Here is a 23,290-nt window from a genome sequence, read left to right on the forward strand (position 1 = left end):
CATTTCCACCCTGCTCGCCTTCCTCTGGACAGAGCTCAGAAACCATCTACTAAATACACATGGGAAGGAAACTCATACAGAGGAGCTTTTGACACAGAGCCACAGGGTTTCTAGCCGCATGCTGGGTTCGCCAACAGCCAAGTAGACACAGCTCGTAGCAGAAGAGGCTGCTGCAGGTTTCGGGGCAGATCGCTGTGGCTCAGGCACCAGCCAGGTGTGTGTGTATCCTGTCCCCAGGGAGCAGAGGCAGGTCCAGGGACAGGTGCCTGACACATGCCTGCTCAAGCCTGCGGTTCTCTCAGCTTGTGCGTGCATGGGCCACAGCACAGCGTGGCTTCTGTTGCAGCAGGCATTTATGATTTGGCTTGCTCACAACAAACTGCACAGGAGACGCTTTTTGCTTTTCTGAGTGGCGCAATCCTATGAAGTCCGAAAAACACCCTGTGCTGGGATATCCTCAGGAGTGGCATAGAGGTTTGGTAACTCCTTTCTCCAAAGATTTTTTTCCACTCCAACCCTGCCTCCATCCCAGGATCACAGATGGTCAGAGGAGAAAGGGGACACCCTGAGTTACACCACTCTGGGAAGACCAAAGGGAGCCCTGCAGCTGCATGACTCCACAAGGACCCTCAGAGCTGTGAATGTCAGGAGGGTGAGCTGGGACAGATGCTCACTGTTCCTTACAAAGCAATGTCAGGTAGAGGTCAGCATCTCATTAAATGGACAGAGAGCAGGTTTAAGTGGAAAACAAGGACTTCTAGGTTTCTTTCATGCAATAGGTAAATAACCTGCGGAAGTCATTGCCATGAGAGAAAGCTAAAAGTTTGGACAGGCTCAGAAAGCAGCAGATGCACACACAAGAGATCCATCGCTAACTATTAAACACAAAGAAACAGAATACACCGCAGGCCTGACGTGTAAGGCAGGACACTACACTGGATGGGTCTCTGAGCCCAGTCTGTTTGTCCACCATTAGGCAAGGCTGAATGGAAGGGTAAATACTTTGAAAAGTGGGTCCCCAGAGCTGAGTACCCAAACCACAGCAGTGCCAATCCAGGATTCCTCCACTTGTGTGCCAGTGTACCCTGTGTGAGCCAGCTCATGGTGGTGGGCCAGGGCTGGCTGTCCCTGTGGCAGCACCAGCCACACACTGCCCCGCCAGAGGAAGAAATCTTCTCTTGCACGTGATCAAGGGCAGGGAGCTGTGTAAGGCAGGTCACGAGAGGCTGCTTGCCAGCCCTGGCTCCATCATTTCCTAATGCTGGTTTTGCTGGTAAGGTGGCGGGTCTTCAAATGCATGGAGGAAACAAAATCAGTGCTTGATGATGCAATGTGAAGAAACTCAGGAGAGGGAAACTAAAAAAACACCTATACATGAGGCTATGAGAATACAATTAGCACAGACACCCTTCAGCAATGCTATGGGGGGCGGGGGGCAGGGAGAGGCCAGGTCAGGGGCTAGGGTCTTTATCCAACAGCTAGGCTTTGCCCGGTGGGGAGCACCAAAAAAGGCAGGAGCCACCTCTCACAGAGATCCATTTGCCCCAGGTGGCTCACATGGCATAGCACACTGCTGGTGCTGAGTTAACTAACAAGCAGCTCAGCACTGCCAAGGTTTTCAGAGCTGGGTGCCTTTTCAGGTTGGCTCAGAACTGACACATGCCTCCAAGTTGGGTGACATGCAACAGCAGGGCCATAGTTTCATTTCACCAGTGAGGGCAGAAGCAAATAGAGGCAGGCTGCCAGATGCTGATGCAATGCAAGATGCTGATTTGTAAGGCTTTCTGAAGGATTGGAAGAAGGAGCATTTCAGTGTCCGGGGGCGGGTGATGCAAGCCTCCCAGTCCTGGGCTGGGGAAGAACCACGCCAATGTTTCACAGCTTTCAGGAGGATTTCTTCTTTCATGTCTCAGCAATCTGGGATCTCTGCCAGATGAGGAGTAGGATGGATGAGTAAACAAACAGCACTTCACTTTCTTAAAGCAATTTGGAAGGAAACTGAAAGAGTTGAATGAAATAACAACTGCTCTTTTTCTTCCCTCTCTCAGCTCCTTGCTACAACATGCTTTGGGTACACCAGTGTGCCCAGGGATGACTACACATGTTCTGTGACATGCCCAAGGGCTCAGTGATTTCACACGAAAACCAGATCCCATCCTTGTTTAACCCCCCCGCCCCGGCATCGCTAGAAGGGACATTGCTTCATACTTGCTCCATGACAGGAATGTCTGGATTTTGCACAGAGGAGCCAAGTTCTGCTGTCACACAGACAGCATGTGAAAGAGAAGAAAATATAAAATAATACAAAAAGACATTACAAGTCTGTAACTAAAGTAAATCCATCTAAACCAATAACATGACCACCCTGCTAACAGAAATCCCCACAGCTCAAGTAATGAATATGGGCCAGGATGATATCATAGAACCATAGAACAGTTTGGGTGTGAAGGAATATTTAAAGGTGATGTAGTTCAACCTCCCCACAATGAGCAGAGACATCTTCAATTAGATCAGGTTGCTCAAAGCCCTGTCCAGCTTGACCTTGAATGTTCCCAGGGATGGGGCACCCACAACCAATCTCTCTGGGCAACCTAGTCCAGTGTTTCACCACCTTCGTTGTAAAAAATATATTCCTTATATCTAGTCTGAATCTACCTTCTTTCAGTTTAAAACCATTACCCCTTGTCCTATTGCTACAGGCCCTACTAAAACACCTGTCCCCATCTTTCTTATAAGCCCCCTTTAAGTATTGAAAAGCTGCAACAAGGTCTCCCTGGAGCCTTCTCTTCTCCAGGCTGAACAACCCCAACTCTCTCAGCCTTTCCTGACAGGAGATGTGCTCCAGCCTTCTGATCATCTTTATGGCCCTCCTCTCAACCCACTCCAACAGGTCCACGTCTTTCTTGAACTAAGGAGGCCAGAGCTGGGCACAGTGCTCCAGGTGGGGTTTCAGGAGTACAGAGTAGAGGGGGAGAATCATCTCCCTTGACTTGCTGGCTATGCTGCTTGTGATGCAGCCCTGGATACGGTTGGCCTTCTGGTCTGTGAACACACATTGCTGGCTTATGTCCAGTTTTTCATCAACCAGCACCTCCAGGTCCTTCTCTGCAGGGCTGCCCTCAATCCTTTGATCCCCCAGCCAGTATTGATACTGAGGGTTACCCTGACCGAGGTGCAAGACCTTGCACTTGGCCCTGTTGAACCTCATGAGGTTCTCATAGGCCTAGCTTGAGTCCCACTGGAGCCAAGGTGAATGCTTTCCTGCGCTGAAACCCCACAGCTCATCCAGATTGCTGTGTTATGGGAAGGGCTGGGTACAGGACAAGTGTAGGCTCTCAAGCCAGGACACAAATCCAGGAGTGTTAAGGAAGGGAAGGGTGAAGTTCAAGTGATCTGGACTTCTGAAGGGAGAATTTGAAAAAATGAAACACAATTCAGAAAGAAGAACATGTAAGTTTATACTCTGCCTAAGCAGGAATGATCTGCAATAGAAATGCAAGAAGGAGTAAACAGTTTGGGAGAAACACATCTAGGGACTACAGCATGCTGGGACCAGGCTGAAGGTGACACTGGAAAAGGATGACACCACGCTGTACACAAAACTTGAAGACACGTGTAGGAGGGTGTCACAGCACTCTCCAAACTATGAAGCTCCAACAAGGTCTTTCACCATCTCATACCAACACACTCCTCATGCCAGTCCCTCTGCTGCCTTCTCCTAGTCTCTCCTCATCCCAGGCAGCATTCTTTCTCTGCTTCCTCCTCTTTCTTCCTTGGCTGCCAAGCCCCTTAACAGAACCAGCCACAGCTGCACCTTATCTATATCGGCCAACCCCGCTCCCCCCAAGCGAGCCCACAGCCGTATGTTATCAATATTAATTAACCCAGCTTCATTCCTCTACAGGTGAGCTGTGTCTAGTCCCAGATATCCCCCTTCCAGAAAGGGCATGAATCAGTCACACGTAATCTGAAGGAAAACTGAGGTATTTGGAGGTGTAGAAAAAAAACATCTTCCAAGAGTCCTGTTGTCCTCTGGGCTTCAGGTCTGTAAAGAGCTGATGCAAAGAGAAAGGAATAACCCGTTCTCTGTGCCCATGCTGGATATGTAAGGCCACTGGATTAATCTTGAAGCTCATGGGAGACTAAGGAGAAACTCCACATTTTTAAGGAGAGCGGAGCCCTAGAACAGAGGGCCTCTTTGGGGTCTTTAAGAGCAGTTTAGATAAATTTCTTTTAGGTACCATGCAAGTACCAGTACGCCTGCCATGGGGTGAGGTGAGGGGACAGAGGACATCCCTGGGGCATGTGATGCTTACAGCTGAAGGAGACAACAAGCACCAGCTTTCCAGGACAGTTTTACTGAGACTTTGAAAATCTTCTCACTCATATGCACAAGAATTGAGTCAAACAGACTTTCCAAGGCAAGTGCAGAACCACTGTGATTTTCTAGATAAACCAGGACCACTGGTACTCACTGGGTAAGGAGACTGCAACCATGGGACCAAGTTCTCTACCTGACCTCTTTACAAGACCTTGTGCCATAATTAGAACATTTTAACCCTGTCCCGTTCACACTATTTCTGCTGATGCTCACACCCTCATGCTACAGGTCTCCCAGCTTTCGCAGCAAGAGGAAGCAGAGCAGACAACGAGGTTACACTGCCTTTTTCCAACCCAAGTGACAACAGCTGAGGAATCGGGAATGACTAGCCTTTTGGACTAGACAAAAACCATTTTGCTACAGGGTTTCAGCCAGAGAAGCTATCTCCCTGTCTGGAGTCCCCTGCTCATGTTTTGGTTTGAATGCAGGGCCTGGGCAAGAGGAATGGGTCTCTGTGATGGAGACTCTCAATCCCTTCACAAGTAGTCTTTGCAACATGAGACTCAAACTGTTACCCCTGCAGCCCTCTTCAAAGAGCGCTGACAACTTGGATGGCCCTGATACCCTTAGCTCTGAGCAAGCACTTCCAATGGCTTGAAGCGGGTCTCCCTACAAGGCATATCACCAAGCTTGGACCTGCATCCCTGGCCCAAAGGGCAACCCTTACCCGTCTCTAACCACTGCCACAGGCTGAGAACACGTTAAAAGATAAATTATGTTGCTCTATGGTTTCTCTGTGTTTTACTCTTTTTCATTAGGGTGATGAAGACACTCAAGCCTTGCTGCAAAACAGTAGTATCCAAACCACATGGTGCTGCCACTGACTTTGTGCTGCTTCCTTCAGTGACATTTCTTCCTGTTACAGTTTCTGGTAGTTTGCAAACTGGCTGTTTTAACAGTTAGTGTTTACAGACATTACCACTGAAGGAAACAGAAGAGTTAATTAGAGAACAGGGAGAAGAAAGTGACTAAATATTACTCCACCGTCAGATTGTGCCTGACATGTACATCTTCATAGGAAAGAACTAGGAGAACAAAGTGGGCATAAAACAAGGCAATTGCTTTTCTTTCTTCATACTGAATGGAAACTGGTCAGAGTTATAGGTTCCTCCTCTTCCTCAAAAACATCTTTGATTTTGCTGCTAGGGGGTATTTGTGGATATTGCCCACTCCAAGTTAGCACACCTCTCTCACCACAGGCTGCTGAAGGGAAAATAAGTATGGGGGGAGAGAGACAGCTCCCGGGCAAAGCTGGCATCATTTCATGGGCTCAGCCTAGGACAGACTTACCTGAGCCCCCTCATAGTCAGATTTATAGCAAAGTCCCTTCAAAAACTCCCATTTTGGCTCCTGCACTGCTGCTGCCACTGCTGTGCTCGGTGGGAGGTGGAGCAGGGAGAATCAGACTAAAGCTGGCTGGGGAAGGAAAGATGACAGCACAATGCTGTCACTCTGTAGAGAGGCTTTACAGACTAAAGGCTGATGGTAAAAGCATCACAGCTAGAGGGTATCCAATGTGTCACAACATGCAATGAATAATTTCATCACACAACAGGAAAACAAGTGGTTCTAATCTCACATGGGGAAAAAAAATCCAGAGAAGACACTATAGTCAAGATCTTCTAGAGTTCCTCAGATTACTCTTCTTTTACTTTTTTTAGTTTTTTTTCAGGGATATCAGAAGCAAGCCTAATTTTCAGATAAGTTTCCAAGTTGTCAATCACTAATTTTTAACTACACTATTCAAAAACATGCACAGAGCAGCCAAGAAACGAACAAGGAAGCCCAAGAAGCCTCTTGCACAGAAATCCAGTTGACTGTGTACCTGTGTAGGATGTGATTCTGGAGTAATTCATATTGTACCACAGGAATCCAGAAATTTTTGAAGGATTTTCCTGAATAAACTGGTGAAAAGCCCCAGGGTTCTAAAATACTTATTCAGCTCTGAAATATTTCAGGTCCAGGGCAGCCAAGCATAGCTTGCTGCTTTTCAGCTCCAGACCAGCAAACATGTTTAACTACACTTCAGCTCTCAAGCAGGATCTGCAAGGATCACAAGTAGCACTCCTGGAAATCTCTTCTCAAATGGTGCAAGAGGAGAGTCAGCTTTCAGCATTTAAGTGACATTTATGGTTGCTGTGAGGGGAGCAAACTGAAGGAGCAAGTAGGAAACCCAGAGATGTCCTAGGACACTTTCTTGGTTTAAACCTAGAGGGAAACTGGTAAGGATGTTTGAGACAAGACAGGATCCTCTCAAGCATCTCTCTCTTTTACCTTTGGACTTGGAGGGAATTAAAAGAAACCCTAGTGTTGGTGGTCATGGAGGAGTCTCAGTGATGAATGAAGATGATTCTGCAGAGAGCCTGGCCCAGTGGCTCAGACACAGATGACCTGGGAGGGACAGACCTAGTCTTCACAGTAGTCATTGCACTAGTGGGAGCAATCTGGTCTCCTGTGGAGAGGAGGTGCAGGGCTGCTACTGCAGTTTGCTGTGGGTGACACCGCTGTATCTCAGGGACCCTACACAGTGCAGAATGAAGCAGGTACAAAGCAAGGCTTGCTTTTCCCCTCTATTCAGAGGGGTAAAGCCTACAGCAGCACGGAGGAGGCAGAGCTTGCACTCCTGCTGCTTGTCCTGAATGTATTACTCCAGAAAAACTTTCTTCTTGGTTTTGCTGAATGTTCACTTCTACCTAGAAGAGTAAACACAGCAGCCTGGACACACTGCCCAAAGTGAGTGTGTGACCTGGCAAGACGCAACACACTGAGTAACATTTTGGCATAAGTGGGAGGAACTGTCCCAGTACAAACACTCCCCAAGGAAACAAAATGCTGATGTGCATCAGAGAGAACACTTCGCTGCACCAGCACAAGTGCTGGCAACCAGCACACCCTGGCAAGCTGATCTGTCTGCCTATGTAATAGAGAACATGGAATTTCCCACCACTTAGTGAAATCCCTGCTGGGAAACACAGTGGTATGGAAGCATCTATGCCTCACATGAATTCATCACTGTAACTGTGTCAGCTGCATCAGGGGAGAGTGGTTACCTTCAGTGGAACACCATTGGCAGAGCTGGCATTTACGATACTAAAATACTCACAGCAGAAAACCCAAAATGCAAAAACATTTGGAAGGGAAAGCAAAGGAAAGTTGGCACCAGGAAAGGAAGAGGAGGGTAAAGGGTACGTCATCTTTGGTGTTTGCATATGTCAACACCATCCTATGCATTGCTGGTTAAGGGAGACCAAGAGGAAGTACACATTAACTCTGAGATGCAGATGGAAAACAAAGAATGCTACTGGGAGAAAGGATGAGCAGAGGGTTGAGCTGAGTACTGTCCTCTTTTATTGGCTGGCCCACCTGACACTCGCACCTGCCACCAGTTAAAAGAAGTGATGTACAGAGAGAAAACACAGGGGACGGGTGAACTGTTTGAAGCTGGGAGAGCTGCAACAGCTTGTTCCCACCTACAAATAAATGCACTTTGTCAAAGGGCAGCATAATATTCTTCCCTCTCCCTTGTCCACCATCCACATATGATGCACCTTGCAGATTTTGTGATATGATCAACTGCCAGCAGGTGGAAGGCAGGTCAGGCAGGGCATGCCCACCTTGCTTATGCTGCAGCAGGGGGACCCTTGGCTTGATGCAAACACATCACTGTCCCCCTCCCCTGCATTTGCAGGAGCTTGCCATGAACACAGGATGACTTTGTCATCTTGCAGTCAACACACAGCCTGAACTGACAGCCAGCCTCTGCCTTAGCCCTTCTCACACCCAGCAACACAGTGAGGAGGTGAGCTCAGTGTGGCTGGGGAGCCAGAGCAAACCCTGGGCCACCCCTGCTGCTGGTGGGGAGGGGCCTCCAGCCCTCAATCTGCCTTGGCTCCATGGGAAGATGCAGGAGTAGTGCTGCTATTGTGCATCAGAAGAAATGCTCTGATCTCAGATCAAAAGCTCTGAACAGGAATAAGGAATCACAGGTTTTAGAAAACCAGAAGCAAAAACATCCATTGTGCAATGGAACATTTGAAACGCAAAACATCTGTCCGTGGCAGTAGGTCCTCTGGAGTTGTGAAAGCCTGCTGTGGACGTCAGGTGGGTAATGAACTCAGAGGAGGGCATGCTCCTGGCCTGCAGCTGCCTCCAGCCGCCTTCTGGGAGCTGCTGGCTTTGCTGGATTAAGGCTCCAGTCAAGGGTCACAACATCAACTACACAGGGACCAGTTTCTGTCTAAGGTCCCCTTTGTTACACAACCATTTTTTCACCCACCCTTGAAATCAGTCACTATTTGGATCATACCGCTCACTAACCTCGTGGCCAGCATCCAAATGAAACATAGCGAATAGAAACGGAGGACAAACAGTGCACGAGACTCAAGCCTTTAACACCGAGAGTGCTTTGCTGAAGGAAAAACATAGATAGGTATGTCACGAACTTGGCACAGCCTGCAGCGCTCAGCTGAAGCACAGGCTTCTCTCCAAGAGCTGTGCTCCGGGGGAAGCCCACGTGCCTGGGCTCCCTCCCAGGCCCCAGAGGGATCCCCCTGTGCTGTGGGCAGCTGCACTGAATGGGCATGACAGTCCTTCCTGCAGGGCTCAGCCCAGCTGTCAATCTCAGAAGTGTTGCTGCTTTGCTGACAGCATAAGGCAAACCCAGATGAATCTCTCCCCCCCGCAAAAAAAAAACACCCAAAAACAAACAACCAAACAAACCCAAACAGCCACTGAGTTTGAGAGAAATGAGGACAGCAGCAACAGCCAGACAAACGGCACAACAGATAGATCTGAAATGCAAATGAATCGGTCCTTTTTCTCTGCTACTGCAAACTGGGGTTGAAACTCTACTAGGGCTTTTCTGTGCTTCTTAAGCCTCCCTCATATCCTTGGAAAGCTGTGGCAACTGGAAACTTGCCAACTGGAACCCACAAACACACAAAGTAAAGCTCCAAAGTAAAGATGAAGCAACCTTTGCTGTCACTGAAAACAAGCTGGTCAGGACTTGGAAAACTTACTCTAGGGTTAAAGCAGACTTGGTACTTGTATTGGATGGTGTTCATTTGATGATAAAAAATGCACAGGCTTCTGTGACTGCTGAGGCTTTGAAAAGCAGCTCCCCAGGGGTCTGGTGTCTGAGCAAGAGTGGCTGAGACAAACACACTAATGAGGGTTGTGACATAGCATCCAGCGGGCTAACGGAATTATGTGTCCAGCAGACTATGGAAATACCTGAATATGTGGATGGTAAATCTGTGAGATCCAGTCTGTGCCTGATCTGTGAAAATAGTACAAGTCCCAGGGGCCAAGCTTAGGCAGAGGAAATGAGGTTAGGACTGCACAACAGCTGAGCACATGGAAATCCCATTCTGCTTTAATCATCTTAACTGATATTTCATATTTAAAAATTGGCAGATGCCTGCATCCGTGCACTCCAACACAATGGAAATTCAAAGGCTAGAGATAAACTGTGTATTTTGAGTTGTGGCATTGCTACTGCGAAGTCTGTCAAATATTTGTCTTTTAAAGAAACGAGGGAATGGAAGTGAGGGAGAAAAGGCATGCAAGAATTGTACCTTACTTCATTTCCCTAATTTGTTTACACCCTAATTTGTTTCCATCCCTTTCTAACAGGTTGTTAGGAGAGAGAAAAGAAACAAAATGAAGAACAAGACCAGCGTACAGTGGGTGCCCTGTCAATAAGAACATTCATTGCAAAATCGTGTTCCAAGAGCTGAGGCTGCTTTTGAGAAATGCCAAGAAATGAGGAAGAAAATGAGCCCAAGTGTGGCAGCGATCACATCCTCTGCTCTGCTGGGCTTAGCCTGAGTCTGGTTTTTCAAAGGTGGCAAGGTTAAACACTGACTAAACAAAAACTGCTGGGGTCTGTAGGGACAATACAGCTGAGATGCAGCTGTAAATATTCTTGCAAATAAAAAGAACGCCTTAGTTCAAACAACACTTTTGCGGCTCCCAAGCCTGGCTGGGACTTGTGGGAACTGTAGAATGAAACGCTGCCACTTGCCGACTCCTGCCAGGGCCCCTCCAGCCCTGCACAGGGCTCGGGGCATTGCTGGGATCCCAGTAGAGCGCTGCAGTGCCCTGGCTCTCTCCCCGTCATGCATCAGGTAGTATATCTACAGGTAGCATGATGGAAAGCCAGATGTACTGTCCTTGGCCACGGTCTTTCAGTGCTGTCATATAACAGTGGGTCACACAAGCTACTGTATCCATGTCTAACATAATATAATAGGATATTATTAATGTAAAATAAATATAATATGAGCTGGACTCTACCTCCGTTAAGTGAAATGCCTGCTCAATGTCTGGAAGTATTCAACTCCAGCCAACTAATTGATCCTATATTATCCCTCCCCTGTATGATCCTTTCCATTTTAACCCCGTATTCATTGAAGTGGCAGATTTTGGGTACCAGCACTGGCATTTTCTGCCCCTGAGCTGTACTTGTGGTAGCAATGATAATTTTTCGTTTGAACAAGAAAAAGTGGTTGCTTTGCAGGTTAAAAAAAAAAAAGTCACTGATACTGCTGTTGGTAGATCTTTTCTTCTTGTGATATTTTCTTGGTTTGATGTTGTTTGTTTGTTTTTTAATATACTTCTTTTTAGACCCTTTCCTGGCTCTGCACTGTATGGGATGTCACAGGAAGTCTCATTTGCATGCTTTAAAATGAAGATTGCTTTGGTCCTTTTTTGTGGTCAAAGCCAGGAGTTTAACAGGTGGTAAGCTTAGCATCTGGGGCTCTGGGGTTGAAGCTGCAGACCCATGCTGTTTTTGGGTCAAAAGGGAGCTTCTAAATCAGCCTGGGAGAATATCCATGGAGAAGCAAGTGCTCTGTCCATAAACAGTCCCTGTTTGCAGCTGACAGTGTGTATTTGCATAGTGGCCTTGCTGCATTTCAGGATGACTGCAGGGTTTGGTCCAGCTCTGGGGAACAGCTGGATCATTGGGGGCACTTGCACATATGGCTTAAATGAACCAATTATTTAAGGGAGAGAGGAAAGGGACTGGTGTAGGGATATTTATTTACTCTTTTCTTGTGTTGCTCCGGGGCAAGGTACATGTCATAGAAGTTAATAAGTCGCTCCACAGGCTGAATCCTTAACTGCTTTTTTCAGGAAGGAGTTTGTGGAAAGTACCCTGTCTCCTTGATATTAGTCATGTAGAGTCACTACTAAGGCAGGCAGAAAACCTGTATGGGCTGGAGGGACCACAGGAGAGTCACGCTGAGGCTGCGTGGGGCAATTTTTCCCCATGGTTTACTCTGAACCTGCTCCAAAGTGTGTCCTGAAGGGCAAAAAGCCCTGCTAAGGGCCAGCCCAGAGCAGGTATCTCACTGCTGCCTCCATCACTGCCCTCTCATGTTTGGCTTCACTCAGAGTAACTCCTTCCTGTCTTTCCTCTGAGAAGTTCCAGGTTTGACTGCAAAAATCCAAGAGAGTGGTGGGTGGCTTTGGGATGGTGATGGCGTGTCCTCCCATGCTGGCAGCAGCATGGCTAGGAGCTTCCCCAGCAGCTCAGCGGTTTCCTGCAGGCAGCACAAGCAGGTCTCCCTCTGTCTCACCCTGAATTAAATGCATGGTAAGGACCCACTATACTGCTAAGTGAGAATTCAAAAGATGGAACAGAGTACTAACACAACAGTTCAGGCTTTTTAGTTTTGTTCTTGTGCCCCTTCCAAAATTTCTGTTTCCATTGTACCCCTCTGCAACACACGGAGATTTAATTTTGGTTCTGTGCAGCTTCTTCTGCAGGTTGGGAAGAGGATTAGGAAGAGAAGAAGCAAGACTAAGATGTATAAAGGACATTTTCCATGCATCCCATCCCCAGCAAGAGAGTGCAGAAGAGCTGGCAGAGATGTTTAAGTGACATCTTTGTATGTCAGAATTTCTTTTTTAAATAAACACCAGCAAATAACAGTTTTTCATATTGAAAGAAAAATCAAAAGAATGTGCACAATGTAAGAATAGAAACTACTTTCAAGGTTGACAGTTAGTTGTATTACTTTTAGGTGTTGTTCAGTTTTCCCTTGTTTATCACTTCTCAAGCCTACTTGCTTTTGCTTTTTTTTTTTGCCTCCTCCACACAACTTCTAACTCACAACTTTGTTCCCTGTCGTGGTTAACCCTGGCTGGTGATCAAATGCCATGCAGCTGCTCGCTCACTCCCCTGTACCCCAGAGGGGTAGAGAGGAGAATCAGAAAGGAATGTAAAACTGAAGGGTTGAGAGAAGAACAATTTAATAATTGAAATAAAATAAAAACAAAATAAAAACAACAATAATAATAACAATAACATTTATAATGAAAAAGAGGGAAAGGGGGAGAGGAATGAAATCCAAAGGGAAGGGAGAAAACTAGTGACACACAATACAACTGCTCACCCGCCCCTGACTGATGCCCAGCGAGTCCCCCAGCAACAATCAGCAGCCCTGGCCAACCCTACCCCAAGTCTCTATATCAAGCACAGTGTCCCATGGTATAGAATATCCCTTTGACCAGTTCAGGTCAGCTGTCCTGGCCGTATCCCCTCCTGTTTTCTTGTGACGCTCCATCCCTCTCGCTGGCGAAGCCTGAAAAACTAGTAAGTCCTTGACTTAGTATAATACTTACCTAGCAACAACTGAAAATGTCAGGGTGTTATCAACATTGTTGTCACATCAGAGTCAAAACACAGCACTGCATTAGCTGCTAAGAAGAAAATTCACTCTATTCCAGCCAAACCCAGGATATTCCCACAATAAGGAATACAAAAAGTAGGTAAGAAAAAATAAAAAGGACAAAAAATTATTTTAGGAAGATTTTAAAAGTCAGCCAGTTCATTTCAAACTGCAAATTGAAAGTAATTTGCAAAATCCCAACTCCTTCCTAATATCCCTTCTTCTCCTTGAATGGCATCAGTGTGGAAGTCAAGGTTGGCGGTTGCGTGCAACTGTTCCCATTTGCCGCTAAGGCTATTCTTGTGGCTCCGCAGTGGTGCTCACTTGCAGTTATATTTTCGCGTGTGTGTAGTTTCACTTTTACTGCATGAAACATGCCCTCAGGGAACTCAAAAAATGCTCTTCCATCATCGGTCCTCATACTCATGCTGTCAAAATGAGAAACAGATTTAATCTGGTGCCAACTTCTCAGCCATAAAAAAATGGTACCTCCAGAGATGGAAGCAGATTGTGCACAGCCATCAGGGGATGCCTTGTGCTTGGCACCTCATCCCTTCACTTCAAATTTACTGGAGATTTTGTAAACCTGACTCCTTGCATGAAAGTCCGAGGTGCTTTTCGGAGCCCTTGCAGCGTGTTGCCAGAGTTTCATTTCGGTCATTCTGGGCCAGGAGCCAAATGAAAGTTCTCTGCCTCAGTTTCATGAGGAAATGCTAACTCATCGCCTCTTAGCTTGGGCTAGTGATGAAATGCACCGTGGCTCCTCCTCTTGGCTTTATTAGCACAGGGAGATCTCCAGCATATAATCGTGTCCATGCTCCACTGTGGCAATAAGGACCTCGGGAATTCCGGCAGTGCCTTTCTCAACTGTGGTGCTGTTTGCATCTTCATCTCTAGCTGTCTCAAGGATAAGCATCATGGATGCACCAAACTTGCTGGAGAAAGGGAATATTCCACAGAACAGGAAATTCCCATGTTCTCAAGTAGCTTTTTATGCTTCAATATTTGTTTTGATTATGATTTCAGCCCTGGTTTCTGTAGTCCTCTGTTTGTTCCATCATAAGCAGGTAAGGACAAAGCGAAATTCCTAACTCTGGAGTATACAACATGTATTATTCCTAATAATTAACACTGCTGTGTTGATGCTATTAACTAACTGCAACCTAGCCATTCTTTCTCTTTTGGAGGCAGCTAACGCTTTTACTTTCCAAGATTTCAGCTGATGACATTTCCGTTAATTCCTTGGGTAAATGTCTTCAGCATTTTTCTTTCATTTCCATAATTTAAGAAAAAATAATAACCAAAGTTCATTTCTCTTTGTTGCCTCTCCTGCATCCATGATGTGTGCTGTTCTAATGTGATATCAACTGATGATGGTCTGTAAAGACAGAGGAGGCTGAGGAGTCCTGATATTTCACCAGGCATGAAGCCTTTTCATTTTTGATTTTAACAAGTGCTAATTAATATAATCTAGACCAAACAGCGGTTACGGAGTCAAGTTGTCTTCTGTGTTTCATTAGCTGATTCCAGTGGGCCTTTTCTGTCTGTATGCATGGTAATAAATAGAAATACAGGGGCAAGCCAAGTGATTACTTTGCTGAAAGCCAGGTTTTTATTTTCTGGTTTCCAAACTGTGAATCACTCTCTCGGAGAATCCAAGTGCTTGTTTGGGATGTTGGTTTACATATTGCTGTGATGTAGCTCCTTCCAGTTCCAGTTCTGAGGAAGAAGAGGACAAGGAAAAAGTCCCCTTCCATTAGGAAAAGAATGGCTTGTTCTCACCGTCTGCCAGCTTCTTGTGGCATACTGACACTAGGAATCCCTCTGAGGACTGATCCTACAAGGCACTGATTGTTTTTGTGAAATATGAAAACTGCTAAATTCCCACAAGAGGAGCCTGCTGTACACCTTACAGCACTATCATTTAGCAGACAATATTAAAAAAAAAATCTTTTAAAATTGCTTTGGTACTTTTAGCCCCACTCCCACAGCCTTTCTTATCTATTTGGGAGCTGCGATGCAGCAGCTCTGTGACCTGTGGTCAAAACTCCATCCCTTTATTGGGAATGAGCATACAGATGCATGCACCTTTTCACACATATTCCACTCCCCGCCCTCTTTTTTCCATATTGCAGAAAGTTGCTTTAGTAAGTGAAAGAACTGCCTTTAGTCATGCTGATTCATATTAATTGGGGAAAGCAAGACTGGGTCATGAAAGCTTCTCCCTGCAAGGGAGCTGACAACATCCCCAGCACTCAGGACAGCAACTTCCTAGGGAACGGATGAGGTTGTGCTTCAATAGCGATTTTAAGCACTTCAGAGCTTGCATCCATCAAGATTTCAGACAGAACTGGGTCCCTGTGTCTGTAAGTTGATCCCAAGTCTGCTTTTTATGGGCTCTGGCCAGAGAGAGAACATAGCTGCTGTGTAGAAAGAGCACGACCTCCATAAGCAAACACTGAGCCATGAGTCAGAGGAATAGAACGAAACCTCTTACCACTGACAGTTCACCACCTGGGCACCCACAGAGCCGCCTCCTTCCCTTGGCTGGAAGGGCACTGGAAAGCTGTTCTGACTGCTGGATCAGAGAGCACCATGCCTGTTGCCCTGACCTAAGCATGGTGTAGTGGTTAAAGAGAAATAGGCTTAAGAGTCGCAAGCTGTCCCCCCCGTTGTGCTTATCAGGTGTGACCTTGAGGTCATCCCTTCAGCCCTCCATGTTACCTTCTTCCTCCTTGTACAGGGGCTACAAAGCCCAAGAGCGACTCCAAAGAAGAGGCAGCTGCTGTCAGCATGCCTTCGCTGCTCTCAGAACAGAAAGTGCCACAGAAAAGCAGCATCTGTGAGCACTGCAGTGCAGAGTTACTAAGCAGCTCTGCCACGCGTCAAATCAGCACTAAATGGTGTCAAACTGTGATGCACAGAAGTAAAGGTTCATGGTTTTAATGAGGGTGAATTAGCACAATGTTGTGCAGCTCCCCAAGTGTATGCACTGGTCGAGCCCTTGTCCACAGAGACATCATTTGCCACAGTCTGTGAGAGCCGATTCCAGGGATGAAATGGAAACCCTGTCACCCAGGAGGAACGTAGGGCACTGCTGCTGGTTGTCTTTTTTATTTCGGGAAAATACCACCAAAATGGATATGAAAAATGCTGATGTATTTTAAACATTTCAAACTTTGTTGGAAAACAACTGCTTTTTCGTAACAGATTATTACTTGTATTTGTTTGTAATGATGGATAAAAAGGTTATTTCCCTTCCTGGGAGAATGCTTTTGTGCTCTCATAATGATAATGTTCCTCTGTTGAGGTCATTGATAGATGGAAAAGCTGCAACAGAAAACATTGACCAAGCACTGCTTCTTTTCACAGGCACAAGAGTTGTGCTGGGCACACGGAACTTGTAAGTATGATGTTAGACCCACTTTCTGGTTTTGTCAGACTTGTGCTGTGACAAGATGACTGTCTCACAGCCCTCATGCCTGGTTATAGCTGCCCCAAGGGCAGGTATGAGCTCTGACTGCAGAAATACAGAGCCCATAGGGCGCTGTGGCCATGGCAAACAGAGCTCCCCAGCTCAGCACCCAGAGCTGCCAGCCAGCAACTGTCTCTTTCTGACAGGACCAGCCATGTGCACCTCTGAAAATGGCCACTAAAATCAGCGTCACAAGGGTCAGATTTATTCCTGCCAAGTGCTGGTCATAAGTTCCCTAAGCTCAACCTAGGGCAGTCCTAAAGTAACACCCCATACACCAGCTCAGACCTTCAGAGAGATTTAATTAAAATAAATGAAAAACTTCTGTGGGCGTAAATCTTCAGCTAATGACTGCTGACTGTGCAAGACCCTAACCAGCCAGGCGCCCCTGGCAGATGCAGTGGCTGAAGGCACTGACCATGGCGTGAGCTGTGTGTCCCTGTTATATGATGTTGGACCCATTCTGCATCCAGCCCCCACCACACCACATGCTGCAGATACACATGCCCTCACGGCATGCAAAGTCTGGGTATTATTGTTCAATAATAACAACAACAATGCGTTGCTGGCTCTTTACCCAGTTTGTTGGTGTGTGCAGTGAGGGGTATGACAGCTGCCACCCATCATTAGCTTTAACGCTGAGAGCATGTGTTCATCCAGTACAGTGGGGGGAAACCTGGGAAGATCCTGCAGGCTCAGCTGTCATGGACTATAGCCACAGCAGCCAGTGAGCAGAAGATTACCATAACCACCCATATTATCCTCAGATCTGGCTGAAGTTCTGCCTATGAATTAGTTCTTATCAGAGAGAAGCTTGGACCCAAAGCTCAGGCTTGAAGGTTTCCCATCTCCAGGGTGCTTTTGGTAGCTAACCTGTCCTGGTGGGGAGCCCCTCCAAGCCACCTGTGGCCATGGGGGTCCCTCACACAGCCTCTCCTGACAGATCGACCCCCTTTCCTAGCAGTTCTGAGGAGTCAGTAAACTCAGAAAGTTCAATAATAACAACAACAATAAATAACAATAATAATTAAAAAGTCAGGAAGGGAGTGGGGAGTGAGATGTACCAATGGGAAACAGTAACAAAACATGGTCATGTATGAACAAGGTTGTCCTCAAATGTAATTAATCACCAAACCCATTTTGTCTGTTTTCCTCAGTAAAAGAACCTCCTACAACAAATTTCACAGGTCCAATGGGCTGGGAGTGGCACTTGGAGCACTGTGACGGATTTGTGCAGAAGGACCATGACGAGTACCTCATAATCAAGCAGAGTGGCAACTACTTCATCTACGCTCAGGTCTACCGCAAACAAGGTCTGGAAGGCTCTTTTACACTGATGCTGTACAAAGAACCAAACATCCTCCTCAACAAGGCTGTGGGACCAAATATGGGAGATGAAAAGGGCACGGTAAATTTTGGGAGACCCTTTTCCCTGCAGAAGGGAGATAAGCTGTACTGTATGGGAAATTTTTATCTTGACTATGTTCTGGCAGGGAATCAGACTTATTGGGGCCTGTATAAAATATAGCAGGATTCTGCTCCGAGTCAGCTCCTCCCTTATTTTCTCCAGAAAACCTTAGGGCATGGATAAGGAGCCTGCAATTTCTCTTTGTATGAAATTCAACTTGCTGGAGTACTGGTATCCTGCAGTGACAGGGTAAGGTGTAAAACAAAATGAATAGCAAACTTTGGTAATAATGGATGGCACCTAATCATCATGAAGTATGAGAGAAAGGTGCTTCTGGGAGGAGAAGTTCTTGATACATTACAGGGCTGACTCTGAGATCCTGGAAAAACAAGTCACTATATTCAGTCTGTTCTGAGCTGCGAAGGAGTTTTGCAGTGTGTTACATTTCAGACCTGAGTACCTGTCAGTACCCTGGGTCCCTTCTAACGAGAGGTGCTATGTAAAGCTAAGGTATTCTATATCTTTCCTGCACAACCTGCCCATGAGCAATGTGTCCTGAGCAGAGGGATGAAATAGTTCAGAAACATCAGTCTGATGGAAGGAAAACTTCTCAGCCCCATCAACATCCACAGCCTTGCTGCTAGCAAGGGCAACACCACATAGAAGCCTCCTCAGGAAAGCTCCATCTTCATGGGTAGTTCAGAGCACATGGACCTTTCTAGTGAAGCACAAGCAGTGCTGCGCCTCTGTGAATTCATGTCAGCTCCCTGCCACAGCCCAGACACACACACCTCTGTGAGCTTGCAGATCCAGCCAATGCAGCTGCTTCGTATCCAGCTGCCATAAAGGATGCATCGCCGCTGGCTGAGTAGCACAGAAATGCAATGAACATTGCCGTATGTAAGTAGGGACTGCAGAGAAGAGATAGCGATAGGAAGATGCATACAAGGAGAGTGGGTGCGGAGCGGAGGACAGAGAGTGGAGAGCTAGAGAACTGTCCCCAGCATTTTTTACTTTGCTGTGTAGCGGGTGTTGCAAGCAGCGCAGGGCAGAGCAGACACAGTCCTGACATGAAATGGGGAAGGGCTGAGCACCCCTCCTTAATCACCTCCACCCCACAGGCACAGCTTTGCTGTCCAGCACAAAGCACAAGCCGTGCCAGTGCTGCAGTAGAGCTAGCAGGGGAGCAGCACACCCTTCATCTTCTTGGGGAACCAGCAGATACTGATACGCTGCTCCCTTCAAGGCCTTGGCTATCTGCTGTGCTTCCTGGGATGAACATCGAATCACCTGCAGACCACAGGAAGGTCTCAAGACTTCAGCAAAAGCAAAGTGCTCTTGGAAAAGCAGGCTGCTGTGGCTGCAAGGCAGCCCAGCTGCCCCATGGCATGGCTCCTCTCCCTCGTCTGGGCAGGCTCTCACAGGGAGAGAGCTTTCCTGTGCTTTGCTTTCCTGCCACCCAGACCTTCATGGGTGAAAACTCCTCTACCATTCCTCAGAGCATATCACAGCCTTGTGGATGGATTTTCATGGGAAAGCAAAGTCACTGAGAAGCTGGCTGGAAATAAATAATGATCTGAGGTGGGTTGGGGCAGTTAGGGGTGTTATTTGCTTTTGTAATTTTATATTCTATCCATTATAGCCCTAAAGAACCTACAGTCAACTTTCACACAGATGTCTGCAGTCTTGTGTTTTGTTTCATACAAGCTGTTACCAATTAAAATGTTACTCTTGTTCTTTGCTATGTTGATTTCCCTTAGTTTAAAATAAAATAAACCAAAAAATCTTACAAACCACAAGCGTATCTCACCTCTTTGATATGGACTGAGAAGCTGCCTGACACATTTCTCTACCCTTCATCTACTTTCACTAAACTGCCTCTTGTGCTCTGAGAGGTTGGCAATATCAGCATGGAGTAAGATTAGTTTGAGCCGCACAATCCCGAGTTTGGTCCTGTTCTCAGCACACAGGGGAGCTGCATGCAGCCTAGTCCCACGGGGATGGGGAGAAGGGCAGATGTCTGTACTCAGGGCACCCTGCACACCAAAGCACATTAAGTCTCGACACAGGCAGGAAAAGCAACAGGCAGGAGAGGCAAGTGATAAGGTTTCAGCATTTGAGAGAAGCTGTTACATCAAGACATGCACACCACCACCCTTCCCAGTTACTTTCTGACACACAAAACAAACCCCAAAGGGTCCCCTAGGGATGAAGGAGTCCTTGTTCTACATATCAGACCAGAAAAATCCCAGATCCCGCAAAACCCTGGCCTGAAGATCTGGCTTCAAAACCCCAGCACCCAAAGCAAGGGTAAAGCAGAACACAGATGTGGAAGTGTCATTGCAGCGAAAATGCCTGGTGGAGTCCTTGCTCCTGCACTCCTGTTTTCAACATGCACTCCAGAAGGTCACAAAGAACAGAGATGATGGATGGCCAGAAGGCTGCTTCCCATGACTCCTTATGCAAGCTGTTGGGCCCCCCATCCCTGCCCCACACTTCAAGTATAAACTGGAAAATCTCTTTCTCTCTTTGAGTCAGGCTTTGCCTGTGACATGTCTATAAAGCTCTTCACACAACGGTACTCACAGTGAATAGTGCCAACATCATGAAGGTCAAAAAATAGTAAGAGTGCTCCAGCCCTTCCTCCCCAACCTGTCAGTGACCACACCGTCCAGATTCCTTGAACATTTAAATGTGTCTCCTTGCCTTGCCCTGGCATCTGGGAATGCTTAGCAGACCCAAAAGACAAGGTTCCCCAAGTGCCTCAGGTCGGAAATCCTGTGTCTCTGAAAACTGTTACACAGAATTATCAAATCAATGCAGTACCAAAAAGATATTTACACAAAAATTCTCTTTTTTTTGACATTTTGAAATCACCACTTGCCACTTGAAGAGCATTTTTACTGAGGTGTGGGATTATGAAAAACTCGTATATTTCTCTGGTGCCATGATGCCTTTTAATTATACGTGTTGTCTAATCTACAGAAAGTATGATTTAAAGGAGAGTGACTGCATCGTGAGATTGACTGTATAAATAGCTAGTCATGTGCCTTCCACCAGGAAAAAAAACCCCTATTTTTTTTCATGGGACTTAGGGAGTTTCTGCTTTCCCAGAAGCTTAGTGCACCGCACAGCCCCCCCCCCCCCGAATCAGAGATGCAAATGGCCCTTAAAGTATACATTTCTGTGTCTTCAGAACTTAGCCAAAATGTGGTCCTATAAAAGGAATAATCAGTTGTTGTTGTTTTTTTTTTTAATAATACTTAAATACAACTAATGTTAATATATTCAGCAGATTTTCTGTTTACCAAACAGCCACAAGCCACCTATCATCATCACATCTCAGTACACTATGCTCTCCATAATCAATAGAGATTGTCTATTTTTTGTTCTAGTATGAATTGAAGATTTAATTCAGACTTTCAGGCAAAAAGTGCCACAAAACATATTAAAACCAGCATGGCTTTTCCTCTAAGTAGGCCATGTTGCACAGACACAGGTTTGTCTGGAAAAATACCATTACAGAGGCTTCTCAGGCTGCTCTGAAAGTCACTACTGAGCCTGACCAGCCTGATGAAGTAACCAGCAGACCTCCAAGTTAGGGAAGATTTTGCATCATGCCCAGCCTCTTCATGTCCCAGGCACACCAAGGGCTGCCCCACCATGGAGGTGGAACTAGCAAATGCTTTGGGAAGAATCACCCCTCATCCACATCCAGGTTTCTGTGCACTCTGGTACCTCCTGATTTCATGGATCCACTGTGTTGGGCACTTCACTTCCATATACACCAAAAGATAGCCCATGTCATCACAGATTTTAGCCTAATAATCAAGATATATCTTAGGTGGGAAGAAAATACTATCAGCACTTTAGAGACAGGGAAGAAAGGCACAGCAAGATGATGTGATTTCCTTAGGGTCACCAGAAGTCCAGAAAAGCAGAGATGAGAATTGATCATGGGACTCAAACATCCTCCCTGCAGATGGTAAAAGCAGTGGAAAAAGCACTGAGGAAATAAACCCAGAAAGTGCCACATGTGGGATTAAATTCTTAATTATTTTCTTCCTCTTTTGAAGAAAATAATAAAACACATTGACAATATCCCAGAAGTGGACCAAAAAAAGCTTCCAAATGCCAGAAAAATGACTGTGGGGCTGGAGTATGGTGGCGTCAGCGGGCTGGCCAGCATGGTGCTCACCCACCGTTTCCTTCAGCCTCGCCGGACGCCTGCCCATGCTATGGGTCCCTGGGCCTTGGAAAGCTGGGAAGAAGAAACCCATTTCTGCTTCAGTTTTTTTGAAATAGGATTTTGTATTGAATGGCCCTGCCGGTGTAAATCTGGCAGTTCCCACCTTTCATCTAATTTGAGATGAAAGAACACAACAGCATTTTTTTTCCCTTTGACATACAACATTCATCTGTGGAACAGGAATTCTGATTTCATGCCACTCCTACACAGCACGATCCCATAGCACCTCAGTTCCCAGTGCCCATAGAGCAGTCACTGGGTACTGCTAGCATAGGCTTTACATGCAGTGCAGAAGACACATTTGCTTTTGTTTTTTTGGTAAACAGCACAAGGGCTCAGCCACTGAGTGGTGTTGGAGAAGCCACCTCATGGTATTGCCGTGCTGCTGCAGAAGACACATGGCCTGTGCCAGCAATCTGCCTACACCTCTGGCAAACCTCTGACGAACTAGAAAGGATTTGGAAGCAACACGTCCTGTCTTTGCAAAATAAACAATTCACAGAAAAGCCACTGAAGGGAAGTCACAGGGGTATGACTCACTCCTGGTACAAAAATCACAAAGTATTTTCTTATATGACAGTGTAAGAGGCAAGAGCTGGGTGCTATTTCATTCTGCAATCCCAAACTCACTTCTTGCTATCATAAGCAACACCTTCCCCCAGCTCCTCCCTCATAGGTTCCCCGGCACTCATACTGGAAGGCTTTGGGTCATCTCAAGCCCATCTAACCTTTCCAACCTGAAACAGGGTCTGGCTGGTTGATGCTCTCTCCTCCACGTGCAAGGCTTTTGCTCCCAGTGCTCCTTTCCCTCGCTTATCTTAACTTTCCTGCAAAGCTGACAGCTCGCTGCCACCTCTCCTCAAACAGTGCCACAAAACTTACATCACGAGCCTTGTCAGTGGCTCTCCCACAGCACCAGACACCAGAAATGCAGGTTTCAGTTAAAGGGTTTACTCCTTTCCTGAGGGGTTTTGGAGGAAAAATTAAAAAAAAATTAAAAAGCTCAAAGGTATTAAAAAGTTTCAAGATAACAGAAACTAAGCATTTTGTTTCTGTTCATCTTCAGATTTCATAGCTGGTTTCACAATGTTTGAGGTCT

At 46.4% G+C, this 23,290-nt stretch overlaps 1 protein-coding gene across 1 annotated transcript; it reads left to right on the forward strand.

The window, feature by feature from the left end:
• Positions 1–6: 6 nt before the first annotated feature.
• Positions 7–21,188, forward strand: LOC308071636 (uncharacterized protein). Its single transcript, XM_080407350.1, has 3 exons — positions 7–14,126; positions 16,432–16,462; positions 17,692–21,188. Exons 1-3 carry the CDS (start codon positions 13,977–13,979, stop codon positions 18,060–18,062), a joined length of 552 nt encoding a protein of 183 aa, XP_080263476.1. The 5' UTR covers positions 7–13,976; the 3' UTR covers positions 18,063–21,188.
• Positions 21,189–23,290: the final 2,102 nt, after the last annotated feature.

This window comes from Falco punctatus (genome assembly GCF_963210335.1).
Source record: "Falco punctatus genome assembly, chromosome: 11".
Classification (NCBI taxonomy): Eukaryota; Metazoa; Chordata; class Aves; order Falconiformes; family Falconidae; genus Falco; species Falco punctatus.